Source organism: Garra rufa, chromosome 11, assembly GCF_049309525.1.
Source record: "Garra rufa chromosome 11, GarRuf1.0, whole genome shotgun sequence".
In the NCBI taxonomy this organism is placed as follows: Eukaryota; Metazoa; Chordata; class Actinopteri; order Cypriniformes; family Cyprinidae; genus Garra; species Garra rufa.
In genome coordinates this window covers 5,706,627-5,725,240 of record NC_133371.1, presented here as the reverse complement: position 1 = coordinate 5,725,240, position 18,614 = coordinate 5,706,627, and the positions used below count along the sequence as shown (strand labels likewise).

At 34.6% G+C, this 18,614-nt stretch overlaps 1 protein-coding gene across 1 annotated transcript in view; it reads right to left on the bottom strand.

The window, feature by feature from the left end:
- Positions 1-234: 234 nt before the first annotated feature.
- Positions 235-18,614, bottom strand: part of rasa2 (RAS p21 protein activator 2) — a 162,698-nt gene continuing 144,318 nt past the window's right edge. The window contains exons 20-24 of the mRNA XM_073850642.1: positions 11,512-11,594; positions 8,198-8,406; positions 8,003-8,106; positions 4,233-4,404; positions 235-265 (exon numbers count right to left, since the gene is read on the bottom strand). Coding sequence (XP_073706743.1) covers positions 235-265; positions 4,233-4,404; positions 8,003-8,106; positions 8,198-8,406; positions 11,512-11,594 — 599 coding nt within the window. The remainder of the gene's footprint in view (positions 266-4,232; positions 4,405-8,002; positions 8,107-8,197; positions 8,407-11,511; positions 11,595-18,614) is intronic.

The window sequence follows — 18,614 nt, the reverse complement described above, 5'->3', positions numbered from 1 at the left end:
TTCCAATGATAGCAACTCACGGACACGACACTCCGCTCTCGACTGGCCAAATTCTTCCAAGTGCACCGTAACTCCAGACAGGCCATTGCTGGAGAGGTTAGAATCAGTCACGTGTGGGACGGCGGCGCTTCTCTGAGCAAAATCAGAGCGCCGTCGTGCTCCTCCATGTCGACAAACACAGCGCCCTCTGCTGGTGTGGCTGTGTCAGTAACACCTGGTCCTGCAGTCGCAATGTTACGCTGTCTTTCCAACTATTGGATTCTCGCTGTTAATGAAAGTAAAAAATAATTTGAAACAGTTACTGCACATACACTCTTAAAAATAAAGGTGCTTTAAAAGGTTCTTCAAGCGATGCTGTAGAAGAAGCATTTTTGGTCCCACAAAGAACCATTCAGTCAAAGGTTTATTAAAGAACCATCTTTTTCTTATTTTTTTCATAATCTGAAGAACCTTCTTTCACCACAAAGTACCTTTTGTGAAACAGAAAGTTTCTTCAGATGTTACAGGTTCTTTATGAAACCATTTAGACAAAAAAGGTTGTTCTATGGCATCGTGAAGCACCTTTATTGTTAACACAAGACGAATTTTTGACTAATAGCTTTTTGGGGGGGATTTTCATTTAGAACTTTCAAACACAAATTGTTTGTTGAAAATGCGCTTTATTTGAATGTATTTGCCGTCCAAGATGTAGATGAGTTTGTTTCTTAAGGGGAGACACTGCAGGCAAAAACACTGTTTTTTCATGCACCTGTCAATGTTTGAGATTTTGGGCATTTTTGGTGTTTCATAAAGTGTTTTTTCAGACTAGTGGACAGTGTTGGGGAAAGTTACTTTTAAAAAGTAATGCATTACAATATTGAGTTACTCCCTACGTTACTTAGTAACTTTTTATGGAAAGTAATGCGTTACTTTACTTTTGCGTTACTTTTTAAATCTGGGCAGGGCTTGCTTGTTTGTTTTTAATATAAACCGTTCTATTTTTGTCAAATGTAAAAGCATTTTCACACCAAAAGCCTCAGGCTTAGAGAAAATTAAATTAACGTCTGTACAGTAGACCGCAGAAGAAAAAATGTCAACTCTTCAGCAATAAAAAAAAAAAGGAAAACAAATGTTAGATTATTTCTTAATTAGAGTAATATGGATGAATTGGATCATCGAAGGTCGGCAGCAAAGACATCGGTTAATAAAATGGGATTAAATACATAAAGGATATTTCTATTATTATTTAACATATTTAATTATTGCAGGTTTGCGTTGAAATTCACTGTTTTTATTCATTTTGAGGAATACTTTATCTGTTTTTTTTAGTACGTGAGATGAATTAATGCATGTTCACATTTATTCTAGAACTAAAGTAACATCTTACCCACAATTTCTCTCAACATGAGGACAGGAGAGATTTTAATCAATAAATGGGGAGGAAGTAACTGGTGTTACTTATTTGAAAAAGTAACTCTGATATTTTCTTGTCAATTAAAAAGTAATGTGTTACTTTACTAGTTACTTGGAAAAAGTAATATTATTAAATAACTTGCATTACTTGTAATGCGTTACCCCAACACTGCTAACGAAAACACCCATAAGACACTGTTAAGTACTTTATCTATTTGTGTCAATAGATTTAAATTAGAATCCATATTTTTAAACACCATGAGTTTTTTCTCCTACACTGAGCCATAAATCTCCACTTCAGTAGCACTTACACACAAAAAAAATTACATTTGTATTCCTGTCTATATCCTGAAGTTTTTTTACAGAGGGATTTGTTCATATAGAATTTGCTTGATTTTACACATCATTTTATTCCCACAAAATGGTCAAAAATGCACTGTTTTCTGTCTGTTCTAAGTTTTGAATTATAAAGTCTGAATTATGGAGTGACGAAATGATTTCAATGTGATCTGTTAACAGGATAGGCAAACTGATAACTATTAGTTGATTTTGCATTTTAGTGCCACATGTACTCGGTTACTCTCGTAACCTCGGTTCCCTGAGATACGGGAACGAGTGAAAGTATCGAAAGGGAACTGATATTTCAAAATTGTAGCATTATGAGATCAAAGTTGAAGTTTTTCCTAAAGTTTTTCCTGTAATATTTTGAGAATAAAGTAGTATATTGTGCAAATAAAGTTAATTAATGTGAAATTTTGACCTAAAAACATCTGTACCTCAAAGCTTAGATCAAAACTGTAATAAAATGTTGCAATGTTGAAATAGACTCCAACTTGGTAAATGACTGATTTATGAGAATAATAATAAAAACTATGTGGGCAAAGTTTGACCATTCCTCCTTTTGTGTGTATTTTAAATGTATCCCAGCTTCCTTTCATCTGTCTTAGAAGAAAGCCACTGGGCCAGTCTCATATGCCAATGAAAAAGAATAACCCTAATAATTTAATTTGTTTTACAACCAATTATTTTTCTTGATATCCAGCAGTGTTGAGCAGCATTGCTGTCACTGCTACCACTTTGAGGATCAAAAAGCACCACTTGATTGGTGAACGTCCCTGAAGTAAAGCTAAATATAATCTAAAATTTATGTGCAGCTGATCACAATTATAGTTTATTATAAGTAATCCATCAATTAATGTCTTGTGAAGCAAAAACATGTTTATCATTTGTCAAACCCATTATTTTTTATGTTTTATCTTCAAACTGTCACATCTGGACAAAATATGACTGCATAATTCATAATAACACTTCCTCCAGTGAAAAAGTCCCATCTCCTGTTGTCTCTCTCATTAAAATCAAGCCACTTTTTCTATTTGTTTAGAGCTGTTTTGGCTTGATCTGTTCAGATTTCCCTCTTAATTCTGACCAGACCTTTTCACTAGAGGAAGCATTATTATAAAGGATTCGTAATTTAGCCGGAAGCAATGGTTTGAAGTTAAAAACATCTTAATGATGCATTTGTTTCTTGCAAACATGCAGCTTTTATCTTCTTAAGATGTTAACTGATGGACTGGAGTGGTGTTTACTTGGGGATTATTGTGAGACAGTGATGCAATGGCACATTTATACAAATCTGATGAAGAAACAAACTCATCTACAGTACATCTTGGAGGGCCTAAGGCAGGGTGACCATTTCAGACGCATTTGCAAATAAAAACTACTGCATGCGACTATGAAAAAATATTTAGGAGCACCATGTGCAACTAACCCAATCAGCATATTTGAGGGGAGCTTCAAAGGTTTCTGTGTTTTTGCAAAATTAAGTAATGTATCATGGACATATCTGACCAATCCTTTAATAAACAAAGTTTATAGAGAGTAAATAAGAGATTGATTGTGCAGTGTATAGAGAGCTTCATTGATTATAATGGAACTTTGTGGGACTGCGATGAACTATGATGATTTTAAGGGAGTTTGTAAATGAGATATTGATTTAATACAACAGTTAAATATTCAAGAAGTTAATAATAAGGGACTTACATTGTCTGACTATAACACTATTGGCTGATTTTGCTCTATTTTGACGTCAAAAAATAGTTTGAAACAAGTTACAGCTGAGCCGCTGCACATCTCCATTCAAACACAGTGGTGTTTCGTTTATGAATGAATGTGTGCTTTTAAACAAATCTAGTGAAATGATTTAATTTCCCATTCATAAAGACAGTCACTTGCTTTATTTCATGAATGAATCTGCCCGTTCGAATGAATTTAATTCAGAATTAAATCAGTGACTTGCCGCCACCTGCTGGCAGATTTAGTTTAATTTTTTAAGTATCTTTTCAGTTATTTAAATCATTTAATATATTCAGAATTCTATAATTGAAACAATAATCTCAACATGAATTTATGAATTTGATTGCCACCTCTGTTAATACTGATTTAATTTGACCGGCAACTTATTCTCATTCTGTTGGTCTAATTAGACATTTAAAAAAAGCTTATAGCATTTTGTAAATTTGAAGAAAGATGATATACTTTTAACAAAGTTGGAAAAATGCAATTGCAAAGGTAACAAAATTCCCCTGTAAATCACTTAAAGGAGTCAAATATCAATTCATATCGACTTTTTGATTATTGATTAGAAGCTGCTCCTAAAACTTTGACTGTGCTCCTAAAAGAAAAGTAAGCATAGAGCCCTGTAAGAGTGAGCAAATTTTTGTTTTGGGTGAATTAGTCCCTAATAAATTATTTTTAATAATAATAAAATGAATTCATTTGAATAATTTTTACTACAATTTACATTTCGCACTTTGTATAAAAACACATTTCGGGTGTCTTACATAGTGCCTGGTTCATCAGTTAGTGCTCCCTTTGAGTCGTGGTGAGCCTGCAGATCGTCCAGCACTTCTCCGAGCTCTTTAATAGTACGGAAGGTCTCTTTAGGGTCCTGTATAGTGAAGGCTGAGCACTCCTCCTGCTGCCCAAGATACACTGACATACCGGCACAGGCATCTGTGGACACACAAAAAAAATAGTATTCATTGAGAAGTGTTGGTTTATTTGTATCAAGACAAACTGGAATGTAAATAAGCCTTTAATAAGGATTTTTTTCCAACATTTGGTATTTCCATCACTGGTTTCTGATGCAATACAGGGTGATAGAGACAGTTATGCATTTGGCATGCAGGAAATTAGTAGTAACTAGATTAAATAAGTTGGCTTGAGAAAGCTGGACCAGAAAAAAAAAATGTTTTAAAAAGTTTTTTACAACTTTTAAGTATGATGGTTTTTATTCTGAAATAGTTTGAAGTTTAAAGTAGTGTTAAAAGGTTAAAGTTTAGCATGACATGCAAATTGCTAGCATTTTGCTAGTCTGTTTCTAGCATGATTAGCATGTTACTAGCAACTGTTGTTAGCATGATTAACAAGTTGCTAACATGATTAGCAAATTGCTAGCATGTTTCAAGCAAGCTTAGCCAGTTGTTAACATGTGGCTATCATGTTGCTAACATTATTAGCAAGTTAACAGCATATTGCTAGCATGTTATTAGCATCTAGCATGATTAGCAAATTGTTAACATGTTTCTAACATTAGTAAGTTGTTAATATGTTTCAAGCATGTTAAGCAAGTTGTTAGCATGTTGCTAGCATGATTAACAAGCTGCTAGCATTTTGCTAGTCTGTTTCTAGCATGATTAACATGTTACTAGCAAGCTGTTACAATGATTAACAATTTGCTAGCACAATTAGCATGTTATTAGCATTTTTCTAGCATGATTACCAAGTTGCTAACATGTGTGATTAGTAAGTTGCTAACATGTTTCTAGTATGATTAGTAAGTTGCTAGCATGTTTCAAGCATGCTAAGCAAGTTGTTAGTATGTTGCTACCATGATTACAAGGTGCTAATCTGTTTCTAGCATGATTAGCATGTTACTAGCATGTTTCTACCATGCTTAGCCAGTTGTTAACATGTGACTCTTGTGTTGCTAACATTATTATCAAGTTACTAACATATTGCTAACATGTTTCTAGCATGATTAGTAAGTTGCTTGCATGTTTCAAACATGCTAAGCAAGTTGTTAGCATGTTGCTAGCATGATTAACAAGCTGCTAACATTTTGCTAGTATGTTTCTAGCATGGTTAACATGTTACTAGCAAGCTGTTACCATGATTAACAAGTTGCTAGCACAATTAGCATTTTTCTAGCATGATTACCAAGTAGCTAACATGTTTCTAGCATGATTAGTAATTTGCTAGCATGTTTCATGCTAAGAAAGTTGTTAGCAAGTTGCTACCATGATTAACAAGTTGCTAGCATTTTGAAACATAATCATACTAGAAACATGCTAGCAACTTGCTAATCATGCTAGAAACATGCTAGCAACTTGCTAATCATGCTAGAAACAAGCTAGCAATTTGCTAATCATGCTAGAAACATGCTAGCAACTTGCTAATCATGCTAGAAACATGTTACCAACTTGCTAATCATGCTAGAAACATGCTAGCAACTTGCTAATCATGCTAGAAACATGCTAGCAACTTGCTAATCATGATAGAATAGGGCTGGGCGATATGGCTGAAAACTATATCACGATATCAGTGTTTCATATCGGTCGATATCGATAATTATTGATATTTTTATGACCCATTTAAAATAAGGACCAGGAGAAAAATATATTACACTCAAGCATTTTTATTTTAAACTTAACCTGCCTCTGATCATAATCCCCTCAGTTATTAAGACAGAAATGTCAACAACCATGGAAAACTCAAATAATTAAAATGTAAACATAAGTCTAAAGTCACAATATACACTTAATTATCTCTTAATCCTCAATTCAAACCCCATTCATTGTCGATGAAGTGAATGGTTTAGCTAATGTATGGCTCAGAAGTACGGCTTGACCACAGGTCAGAGGTTGTTGCAAAGTACTTGGCTGATAATATTTATTTCTGCACAGATTGCTGGTTGCCAGTAGCCAACATTACTTCTTTCCCGGTACTTTAGCCTATACTTTGTGTAATAACAAAAATATTTATTTAAGTGAAAAAATAAGTCCAAAACTTTCAACATTTTGAACAATAGGGCCTTACAATCTTTTTTTTTTTTTCAGAAATTCTTGTTTTAATTTTTCTGATAATCAAATGAAAGCAAAATCACTGATTTATTTTTAAAAATAAAAATAAACGGAGCTTTACTGTTAAAATTAATACATAGAAGAAAAATTATATTCAGTTAAAAAAAGGTTTAATAATAATAGTATTTTTCAACAATTAAGTGGTGACTCTTTATTTTATTTTTTTATCATATATATTGTTTTATGTAAATTATTTAAATGTGAACATATAAACACCTACATTATACTGTACAAAGTAATACAAGACTAATATTGTTCTGTTACATGTTAAACCTTACTTTTATTTTGACAGGTTGCCGTGAAGTTTCAGTGTGTAATACAGTATGAATGTCGCTAGTTTCACTAATGAAACGGTAAAATTGACAAAAAGTGACACTCACAGCAGCTTTGGAGATGTATTTATTGGAGTTTGTCTGTTCATGTGAGATGCAAAGGCCAAAAATTAGCGGGAGCGTCATGTGTGCAGTATGCGTGTAGTGAAAATAAAACGCGTCTCCTCCATTCATACATATAGAGGCAAACGGAACATGCAGAATTCTTATTGAAACGGTCTTTTTGCATTTCAGTTTTCACAGACACTAGTCAATCTCGCGATCTGAATTAATTAACAGACCAACTTTTGATTTATTGTTCCAAAAATCGACGAATTCCGCGGCATTCCGCCCTATAGTAAGTCCGTTTTTATGAATGGAGTCCGCGATCCCGTCTGTGAGGAGACATTGTAAACGCGCGATCATGTACAGACAAATCACATGCTGTCGTGTAAATAAGATAAATAACATAAGGCTATTTAGTTTGTTTAATACAACAACATGGACCCGTTCTGTAGGAAAGATAACCTTAACTTCTATTGTGATCAGGCGCTATGAACTGAACGTTAAAGGGGGGCTGGGCGGGCTGACAAAGAATACAAAATATCGAACGTTTTATCGAACACATTTTTTATTGATATCGATCTCTTGTCTATCGCGATATATATCGTTATCGTTTTATCGCCCAGCCCTATGATAGAAACATGTTACCAACTTGCTAATCATGATAGAAACATGCTAGCAACTTGCTAGTCGGGATAGAAACATGTTACCAACTTGCTAATCATGATAGAAACATGCTAGCAACTTGCTAGTCAGGATAGAAACATGTTACCAACTTGCTAATCATGATAGAAACATGCTAGCAACTTGCTATTTCTAGCATGATTAGCAAGTTGCTAGGCATAGATAGATAGATATATATTAACATTTAACTGGTACTTCTGAGCGAAACTGAATATTAAGCATTAGAATGATTTGACATTAGCCATTATTTCCCAGGTCTGATATTTTTTTTCAGTAGTGGAGAACTGAGCACATTTTGATGAAATAAAATAAAGACATAGACTGACGTATCATGCACAAACAAACAAATTGTGTATTAATAAAGAACATGGGGCCAGTTTTGATTTGACACTGTTTTTAGGTTTTACACACCCTCCATCTTCTGTAGTCTAGAGCGGTTGGAGGAGAAGAAGGAGAAGATTCGTTCTGTCTCTCTGTCACAGTCGATGTCCAGTTGAATATTAGCCAACACTGTCCTATAAGACAAAGTCAGACGTCAAAGATTAGAGCGTGCTCACGTTTGCGCATGAAGTGATCGAATGTAAATGGAACAGTAAGATGTCTTACGCAGTGCAGGGTTTGCAGCCTGGGGTGTTCTCATTGAGTTCCTTACAGCATAACCAGGATCCCCCCACGTAAGCGGACGGGTGAAATGTGCTGAGCCGCCCCGCGTTACAGCGGCTGACCTGACTCAGAACCTCAATCCAGCTGTTGGTCTCCACACAGTTACCCGCCTGAACATACAGAGGCTTCTCTGAATGGATTACCTGAAACATCTGCAAAACAAACAGCGGTGCAGGAGAATGTTAGATATACACAAGTCGAACGTTTGGAATAATTAGGTTTGCTTGAGAAACTGATCTGCTACTTAAGCTTTTATTATTATTCTTTTTAGACTAAAATTCTGAACGCTACTCCTCCTAGAGTTCTGTTTTAAGTTGCATCTAAACTCTGCAGGGCTGCGTTTGACACCCCGTCCTAGAGCTTTCAAGCTAGAAGCACCAAACTCAGCCCAGCTCTTCAGACTGATCTCCCCTACTGTGCTTTATCTTTTCAGACTGATCCCACTTATAGTTTTCATAAAATTGAAGATTAAAAATCATCAAAATCCCATAGACTTACATTGACGGAATGTTCAAATGAGCCAAAACTATTCAAACTCCAACTGTCAAAATTCAAATTTAAACTCCCAGAATCCCTTGAGACTCAATCAAGCTTCCCTTCTATCAACTATTTCTAATCCATGTAAACTTCCATTCTATCTATTATTTCTAATCTATTTAACTATCTCGCCTAGCCTAACAACTACAATCATGCTAGTAACTTGATAATCATGATAGAAACATGCTAGTAACTTGTCAGTCATGCTAATGACATGTAAATAAAGTGCTAATCATTCTAGCAACATGCTAGTAGCTTGTCAGTAATGCTAGTAACCTGCTAATCATGCTAGAAACATGCTAGCAGTTTGTCAGTCAGGCTAGTAACTTGCTAGTCATGCTAGAAATATTCTAGTAAATTGTCAGTCATGCTAATGACATGCAAATAAAGTGCTAATCATGCTAGAAACATGTTAGCAACATACTAATCATGATAGAAACATGCTAGCAGTTTGTCAGTCAGGCTAGTAACTTGCTAATCATGCTAGAAATAATCTAGTAAATTGTCAGTCATGCTAATGACATGTAAATAAAGTACTAATCATACTAGAAACATGTTAGCAACTTACTAGTCAGGCTAGTAACTTGCTAGTCATGCTAGAAATATTCAAGTAAATTGTCAGTCATGCTAATGACATGCAAATAAAGTGCTAATCATGATAGAAACATGTTAGCAACATACTAATTATGATAGAAACATGCTAGCAACTTGCTAGTCAGGCTAGTAACTTGCTAATCATGCTAGAAATAATCTAGTAATGTGTCAGTCATGCTAATGACATGTAAGTAAAGTCCTAATCATGCTAGAAACATGTTAGCAATTTACTAGTCAGGCTAGTAACTTGCTAATCATGCTAGAAATAATCTAGTAAATTGTCAGTCATGCTAATGACATGTAAATAAAGTGCTAATCATGATAGAAACATGTTAGCAACTTACTAGTCAGGCTAGTAACTTGCTAGTCATGCTAGAAATATTCAAGTAAATTGTCAGTCATGCTAATGACATGCAAATAAAGTGCTAATCATGATAGAAACATGCTAGCAACTTGCTAGTCAGGCTAGTAACTTGCTAATCATGCTAGAAATAATCTAGTAATGTGTCAGTCATGCTAATGACATGTAAGTAAAGTCCTAATCATGCTAGAAACATGTAAGCTACTTGTTAATAATACTAGAAACACGCTAGTAACTTGTCAGTCATGGTATTAATTTACTAATCATGCTAGAAACATGCTAGTAACTTGTCAGTCATGCTAATGACATGTAAATAAAGTGCTAATCATGCTAGAAACATGTTAGCAACTTACTAATAATGTTAGAAACATGTTAGCAACTTGCTAATCATGACAGAAACATGCTAGCAACTTGTTAATCAGGCTAGAAACATGCTAGCAAACTTGCTAATCATGCTAGAAACATGTTATCAATTTGCTAGTCTGCCTAGAAACTGCTAGCAACTTGCTAATCATGTTGGAAACATGCTAGCAATTTACTAATCATGTTAGAAACATGCTAATGACATGCTAATAACTTACTAATAATGTTAGAAAACATGCTAATAACTTGCTAATCATACTACAAACATGTTAGCAACTATAATAATGCAAGTAACATGTTAAAATGCTAGCAACATGCTATCAACTTGCTATTCATACTAGAAACATGCTAGCAACTTCCTTATGCTAGAAATTTGTTAATGACATGCTGCCTTAAAATGTTAAGTTCAGTCAAATTAAATAAATTTAGTCAACTTGAAATGTTAAGTTGTACTAAGTGATAACTTAAAATATTTAAGTTGACTTAAAAAAATTGGTTTGTTAAACTTAAAAGCTGGGCAAGTTAGCCAGCTGCCTTAAAATTTTAAGTTGTCACTCAGTACAACTAGGGCTGCCCGATTAATCGAACGATGTTGTGAGGCGCGTTTAGTCAATGAAGCCGGTACTTTGATTAGTAGTAAATCCCCATCACGTGCGTTCAGCTGGAGCGGCAATTCAAACACCCCAGCGTAAATCACTGACAAGCCACGCCAAATCGCGCTCAAAATCGAATTCGATTTTCAGCGCGATTTGGCGTAGCTTGTCAGTGATTTAAGGCTGTGTGTATTAACTGCCGCTCCAGCTGAACGCACGTGATGGGGATTTACTACTAATCAAAGTACCGGCTTCATTGACTAAACGCGCCTCACAACATCGTTCGATTAATCGTTGCAGCCCTAAGTACAACTTTACATTTTAAGTTGACAAAACTTTTTTTGAGTTGACTGAACTTAACATTTTAAGGCAGCCAGGCAGCAACAAAACATTTTAAGTTGACTCAACAAATTGTTTTTTACAGTGTATTAACTTATACATTATTAAAAAAACATTATTTTAGCTAAAGTATTTGCATCAATACTGTGTGCCAATAATCCCTCATATATTTAAGATATTTTTAAACGAAATAAACTACTTTAAATTTATGGAGCAACAAAATCTGTTGCTCCATAAATGTTCAATACAAATGTATGTATTTGTCTGCAATCATACACTTGCGGCAAAAAAAGCACACCCATTGTACCCTACATACTGTGAGTTTGCAGACACTCAAAATTTTCCATTGCATTTGTATGTTTGTCCCCTAGGAATCAAACCCATGACCGTTGTGTTTCTAGAGCCATGCTATATCAGTTAAGAATCAGGAACATAGATTAAAAAAACATTAATACAACTGAGCTACTCACGTTTTTGCGATTAAAGGCACTTTCTTCCAGTTTCTCGACACCGAGGATGTTTTTCACAGGAATGACGCACAGTGCTTCTTTCCCTGTACACAAAATCAAGCAAAATACTTTTATCAATGACATGTAAATTCAAAAAATGCACATATTGCTATATTTAGCACTTGTGTAAGGACACTGCTGAATAACATGCATCATTAAACACATTTGCAATAAACAGAGCGGTGGGACTGTTTGGGTCTGTTTTTGCATACACACATCAACAAACATCAGGGGACTGCGCTTCAGACATGGACACTAAATCTCAAATGATATTCTGTAATGACCCGTGACTCAGTCTAGTCTAACGGAGCCGATAGCACACCAACTTGGCGCGCCAACACAAACACACAGCCGTTTCTCAAGCACATTCTACACGTTTGATAAATTCCTATTTTCATCTCCTCCGCTGACGTGCAGCATTTTGACCACAGAACTGCCAAAGTACACAGATGCTTGAGAACTAGAGCTACAAGCCACGTCAGCCCATCATGTAATCTTTTTAATGAATGTTCTTCCCGAATGTTTACCAGGTGTGTATTGCCATATATACAGTTGTGGAATGTAACAAAGTAATAATACTTTGTTACAGTCAGTGTTGTTTTTGACAACCATTTTAGATTTAGTCTTAGTCTTAGTCTTTTGGACTAACATGGTTATTAGTTATAGTCAAATTTTAGTCACTTCTATATGTGATAGTTTTAGTCCAATTTTAGTCGACGAAAAGTCAAAAAAGTTTTAGTCTAGTTTTAGACAAAAAATGGGGAAAAAGTAGTCTTTTAACAAATTAATGTAGGTCAGTAAGTATTTTGCTGTTGGGTAGTGTCACTTATAAGTTCTGATATAGCAGATCTATAGTTCAACACAATGTGAGCTTCCGGATCGACTATTTTCACCAATAATTACAATAATGAAGGAATGTTTTAAAACATAAAAGACAAACAAGGATGGAATGCTAAAACGGCTTGCCATACTAGTATAGCAAAGAGTATTTAATGCTAAAACGGCTTGCCATACTAGTATGCCAAAGAGTATTTAATGCTAAAACGGCTTGCCATACTAGTATGCCAAAGAGTATTTAATGCTAAAACGGCTTGCCATACTAGTATGCCAAAGAGTATTTAATGCTAAAACGGCTTGCCATAGCGGCAGATATTTTTAGGTTTTAATTGGCATGCACAATAAGCAGAAATGTCATGCATTTTAAACGTCTGACAGACCACCCACTAACATTTGTCTGTTCTCGTCTCGTCAACGAAAACTCACACACGTCTCGTCATGTTTTAGTCATCAACGAGCCATTTTTATCTCGTCAATGTCTCGTTATCGTCATGGAAAAAAGTGGCGTCAACGAAATGATTTTGTCATCGTCATCGTTGACGAAAACAACACTGGTTACAGTGCTTGTGTATTTTTTGGGAGTATCTGCACTTTTTATTTTTCAGCCTACTTTTTCTTTTACTCCACTACATTTCCTAATTAAAATGTATACTTTTACTCTGATACATTTCCCCGAAGCATATTCGTTACTTACTACAAAATAGTCAGAAGTCAGGATCTCGGTCCGAATTGCGAGATGTAAACTCACAACTGTGAGAATTAATTTTTTTTTTCTTAATTTTGCAAGACTGTATGAAAAAAAAAAATCTTATAAAAGTATTGCATTCCATCTAGAAAGTGTTTGCTCACCTTTCCCTCAAAAAATGTTGCATTTGCATTGAAAATTAGTTTTCTTTCTTTCACCTCTTTATTTCAGTCACAAAAGTTTTTGTGAGCAAACACGTTTATAAACTTGCAATTCTGACTTCTTCTCAGGACATTTTGGCTTTTTTCCCCCAGAATTGCGTGACACAAACTCAATTCTGACTTTTTTCTCCGAATTGGGTGATATAAACTTGCAATTGCGAGAAATAAACTCAGAGTTCTGACTTTTTTTCTCAGAAATTCCTGATATAAACTCACAATTGTGAGAAATAATTTTGTTTGTAGCTCACAAATCTGACTTTTTTCCTCACAAATGCAAGTTTGTATCTCGCAATTCTGACTTTCTTTCTCCGAATTGCGTGATATAAACTCACAATTGTGAGAAATAAAGTCAGAATTGCAATATATTGATTTTTTTATCTGAAATGGCTGATATAAACTTGCAATTGTAAAAAATGCTTGTACTTGTACTTTCAATACTTAAGTACATTTAAGATTAAAAAAAGACTTTTTGTACTTTTTTTGTAATATCACATACTTTAAGACTTTTACTCAAGTAATATTCTAAACGGTGACTTCAACGTCTACTAAAGTCGTTTTCTGGTAAGATATCTGTACTTTTACTTAAGTATGGCTTTCAGGTACTTTATCCACCACTGCGCATATGTATTTACACTACTGTTCAAAAGTTTGGGGTCAGTAAGACTTGTAATAGTCTTTAAAGAAGTCTCTTATGCTCATCAATGCTGCATTTATTTGATTAAAACAGTAATATTGCAAAATGTTTTTACAATATAAAATAATGTTTTTTTATTTTATTTTAATATACTTTAAAATATAATTTATTCCTGTGATGAAAAGCTGAATTTTTATCAGCTGTTACTCCAGTCTTAAGTGTCACATGATCCTTCAGAAATCATTCTAATATGCTGATTTATTATTAGAAGGATCAATGTTGGATAATATCAAAAGTTGTGTTGCCAAATATTTTTTGGAACCTGTGATTTTTTTTTCAGGATTCTTTCATGAATAACCAGTTTAAAAAGTACAGTGTTTATTCAAAATATAAATATTTTAAAACAATGTAAATTATTTAACTTTAACTTTTAATAAACTTAATTTTTAATAAACTTAATTATTAACTTAATACATCCTTGGTGAATAAAAGTATTAATTTCTTAAAAAAAAAAAAAAAAAAAAAAAAAAAAAAAAACAGTAAAAATGTACTGACCCCAAACTTTTGAACGGTAGTGTATATATTATATATATATATATATATGCACACTGCCACTGAAGTTTGAGATCAGTAAGACTAGTAATGTTTTATTAAAGAAGTTTCTTATGCTGACCAAGGCTGCATTTATTTGATCAAAAATACAGAAAAAAACAGTAATATTGCAAAATGTTATTATAATATAAAAATTATTTTTTATTTGAATATACTTTATATATTATTTATATCTGTGATGCTGTTACTCCAGTCTTAAGTGTCACATGATCTTTCAGAAATCATTCTAGTATGCTGATTTATTATTAAAATGATCAATGTTGGAAACAGCTGTGCTGCCAAATAGTTTTTGGATCATGCAATTCTTTTTTTCAAGATTCTTTGATGAATAACAAATTAAAAAGAACAGCATTTATTCAAAATATAAATATTTTCTAACAATGTAAATCTATGCTGTCGCTTTTTATTAATTAAAAGTATTTTTTTTCTTTCAAAAAAAGAAAGAATACAAATTTACTGACCACAAACATTTGAACAGTAGTGTATATTGTTAGAAAACATTTTTGTTTTAAATAAATGCTGTTCTTTTTAACTTTTTATTGATCAAAGAATCCTGAAAAAAGTATCACGTTCCAAAAAAAATATTAAGCAGCACAACTGTTTTCAACAACATTGATAATAATTCAGCATATTAGAATGATTTCTGAAGGATCATGAAATTGATGACTGCTGAAAATGTATCAGAGGAATAAATTACATTTCGAAATGTATTCACTTAGAAAATAGTTATTTTAAATTCAAAATATATTTCACAATATTATTTTTTTTTTTGTATTTTTATCAAATAAATGCAGCCTTGATGAGCATAAGAAACGTCTTTAAAAACAATTAAAAATCGTACTGATCCCAAACATTTGAGAGGCAGCTGTATATATACAGATAGATAGATATTATTTTTATATTTTTTGTTTTAAAACTTAAAGACCAACTACTAACTTTAAACTTCACTGATAACTAATGAACATTGTGACACTGAAAGTTATTGAACTAAATTGAAAATTTAAATTAACGCGAATACAAAGACTATTATTTTCTGTAGAGCTGCTTTACAGCTGAAACTGAATTAGTTTGTTTTTAGTTAAATAGCTGTACAATTTCAACAGTTATTTTCCTTTTTATTAATGTGAAGCTGCTTTGAATTTGTATTGTATAAAGCGCTATATAAATAATTGTGATCTGGCTTGACTTCCACAGAATAAAGAGAATAAACCCATACAGGTTTGGAGGAACATGAGAGTGAGTGAATGCTGACAGAATAGTAATTTCTGGGTAAACATTTGCTAATATAAATTATTACTTTAATGAAAAAGCGAGTCGTTAGAATTTTATTACGTAATAAATGTTTCGAACAGCAGTAACCCACCCAAAGCCGCTGTGAGGCGTTCCTAACAACACACTTTAACTCTTGTACTTTATTACTCAAACCCTTTGCCTGAGAATTAAAATGCCAAGGTATGAAACATTTTGAGTATATTTTGCCTTGTTCTGCTGGCAGATATTCTTTCTTGGTTACTAAACACCTTTTCATTTCTTAGTTTCTAATAGGGTTGGATGATATCTACCAAAGCAAATAATAAAGTAATGCTGTCTCAACACTGTGATGTCTATCAGCCATTGCAATGGACGATGGCATCGTCTATCGGCCCAACCCTAGTTTCTAACAGCAGTTTCAACAGACTATAACACCACAAACACATGGTTTTTAGCTTCATGAAACAATCCAAACATTGTTACTGAAAATGCTTTTTCAGCATTGTGATTTTTTTTTACACAGTACAGTAATCTTTTATAGACGAATGTATACAGAACACAATAAATATAAGCAACACATTATTCAATGCTTTTTACTTTTGCATTTACTTCTAGATTTATATATTATCTCATTTATGATGATCGGCCGATATTGGCTTAAAATATCTTGATTGGCGAACCCCAAAAGCGCCAATCAAAAAAGCCGATCACTTGACGTAAATTACTCATGACTTTTTTACAGGTGCATGCACGGCGCACAGGTAACAACAGCAGAGCAGAGCTTACCAGTGGCATCATGAGTACTAAATTCCTTATTCGTTTTGTAAGGGTAGTCTTGTTATTAAGCATGTGACTAAGTTGTGCGTGTACAGAGCGCCGACTGTTTTGCCGGAGACGTTCAAGTTTACTTTCGGTTTCATTCTCTGCTATTTTCAGTGAGTGGTAAATCTGCGTGCTTGAATGTAAATGAATGTATCTTTCTATACCCGTCATATTGCAATAATGTTACCGCTGTGTGTCTGATTGTTGTCATCAGTTCATGTTGTAGTTCAGTTCATATAGAATGAGGAGAAACGGTGCCCGTGTAATTCACCTGCGTATGTTTAGCGCCATTTTATCGCATCGTAATTCTAACGGTGTGTTCACACGGGGCGTCAGCGTCAATGCTTGACGGAAGGCGTGCCTGACACCATGGTCATAGCAGCGTCAGCCAATGAAATAAGACAGGAACGTGATTGGCTGCCGCCTGGCTACTGTATTTGCATAGAGCGATCCTGATGTACTTCACTGGCGTTGCTCGTGGCAGAAGGTGAAAAATTCTCAACTTCTGCCGCGAGCAACGCTAGTGAAGCGCCGCCGACGGATCCACAATTCTTTTCAGCAACGCTTGACATCACCCATTCAAAGTCAATGGGAAGCGTTGACTCTGACGCCCCGTGTGAACACACTGCGTTCACACCGCCCCAAACGTCAGCGTCAGTTGCGGCAAGATTACATGTAAAGTCTATGGTTGAGTCCGTCCGAGGTCCGTCAGAGGCTCTGCGGTGCGTTGTCCGCGTTGGATCCGTCAACTTTTCAAGCGTTACCTGTGTTTCAAGCGTCAACGCAGCAAACGCAAGCAACGCAGAAGTTTTTGACGGACGCAGTGCGTCAACCAATCAGAGCGTCTCACTGTAGCGACGTCACCACATGTATCTTGAATGAAGCGGGAGCAGAAATTTTTTTTTTTTCAATTTAATTATATTATATATATATATATATATATATATATTAGGGCTGTCAAAATTAACGCGTTAATAGCACGTTAACGCAAATTCATTTTAAAGGCACTAATTTTATTAACGCGCGATTAACGCAGCGCGCATTTTCTGTTTGACCCACTACCTAGCCCATAGTTAAAGAAATGGATGCACAATGTTGCCAACCTAGCGAAAAGTGTCTAGCAACAATACATAAACACATAATTGGACAAACCTAATATGTGACCCTGGACCACAAAACCAGTCACAAGGTTAAATTTGACAAAACTGAGATGTATATATAATATGAAAGCTCAGTAAATAAGCTTTCTATTGATGTATGGTTTGTTAGGATAGGACAATATTTGGTCGAGATACATCTATTTGAAAATCTGGAATCTGAGAGTGCAAAAAAATCAAAATCCTGAGAAAATCACCTTTAAAGTTGTCCAAATTAAGTTCTTAACAATGCATATTACTAATCAAAAATTACATTTTGATACATTTACAGTAGGAATTTTACAAAAAATCTTCATGGAACATGATCTTTACTTAATTTCCTAATGATTTTTGACATAAAAGAAAAATCAATAATTTTGACCCATGCAAGGTATTTTTGGCTATTGCTACAAACATACCCCAGCGACTTAAGACTGGTTTTGTGGTCCACGGTCACATATAGCTTCTGAGGCTCTTCGGTTTTGCCGAACGTGCGTGAGGTCTCCCAATGCACGCGCACCTCCCTCTCTTTATATCTGCGTCTGCTCTGTTCAGCGAGCGGCAGAGGAGCAGCGCTTTCAGTTAAACCAGATATTATGTTGCTTCCAGTGCTTGAAGTGGGCCGGTACGCAGGCACGACTGTTTTTTATCCTTTTGCGTACTTGCACTTTTTCGTGCGTACCGGCACTTCTGCCATATTTAATGAATGCATGCGGAGTCGGGCTACGTTAGGATTGGTGCTGTGGGGTTGATGCGTAAAGCCACATACGAGTGTGCACGCGAAAACGGCGTATCATATGCACGTCAAAGTTAATTTCAGCTTATTAATAGCACGCCAAATAGAAACAGAAAGTCGTGCTAGTGCG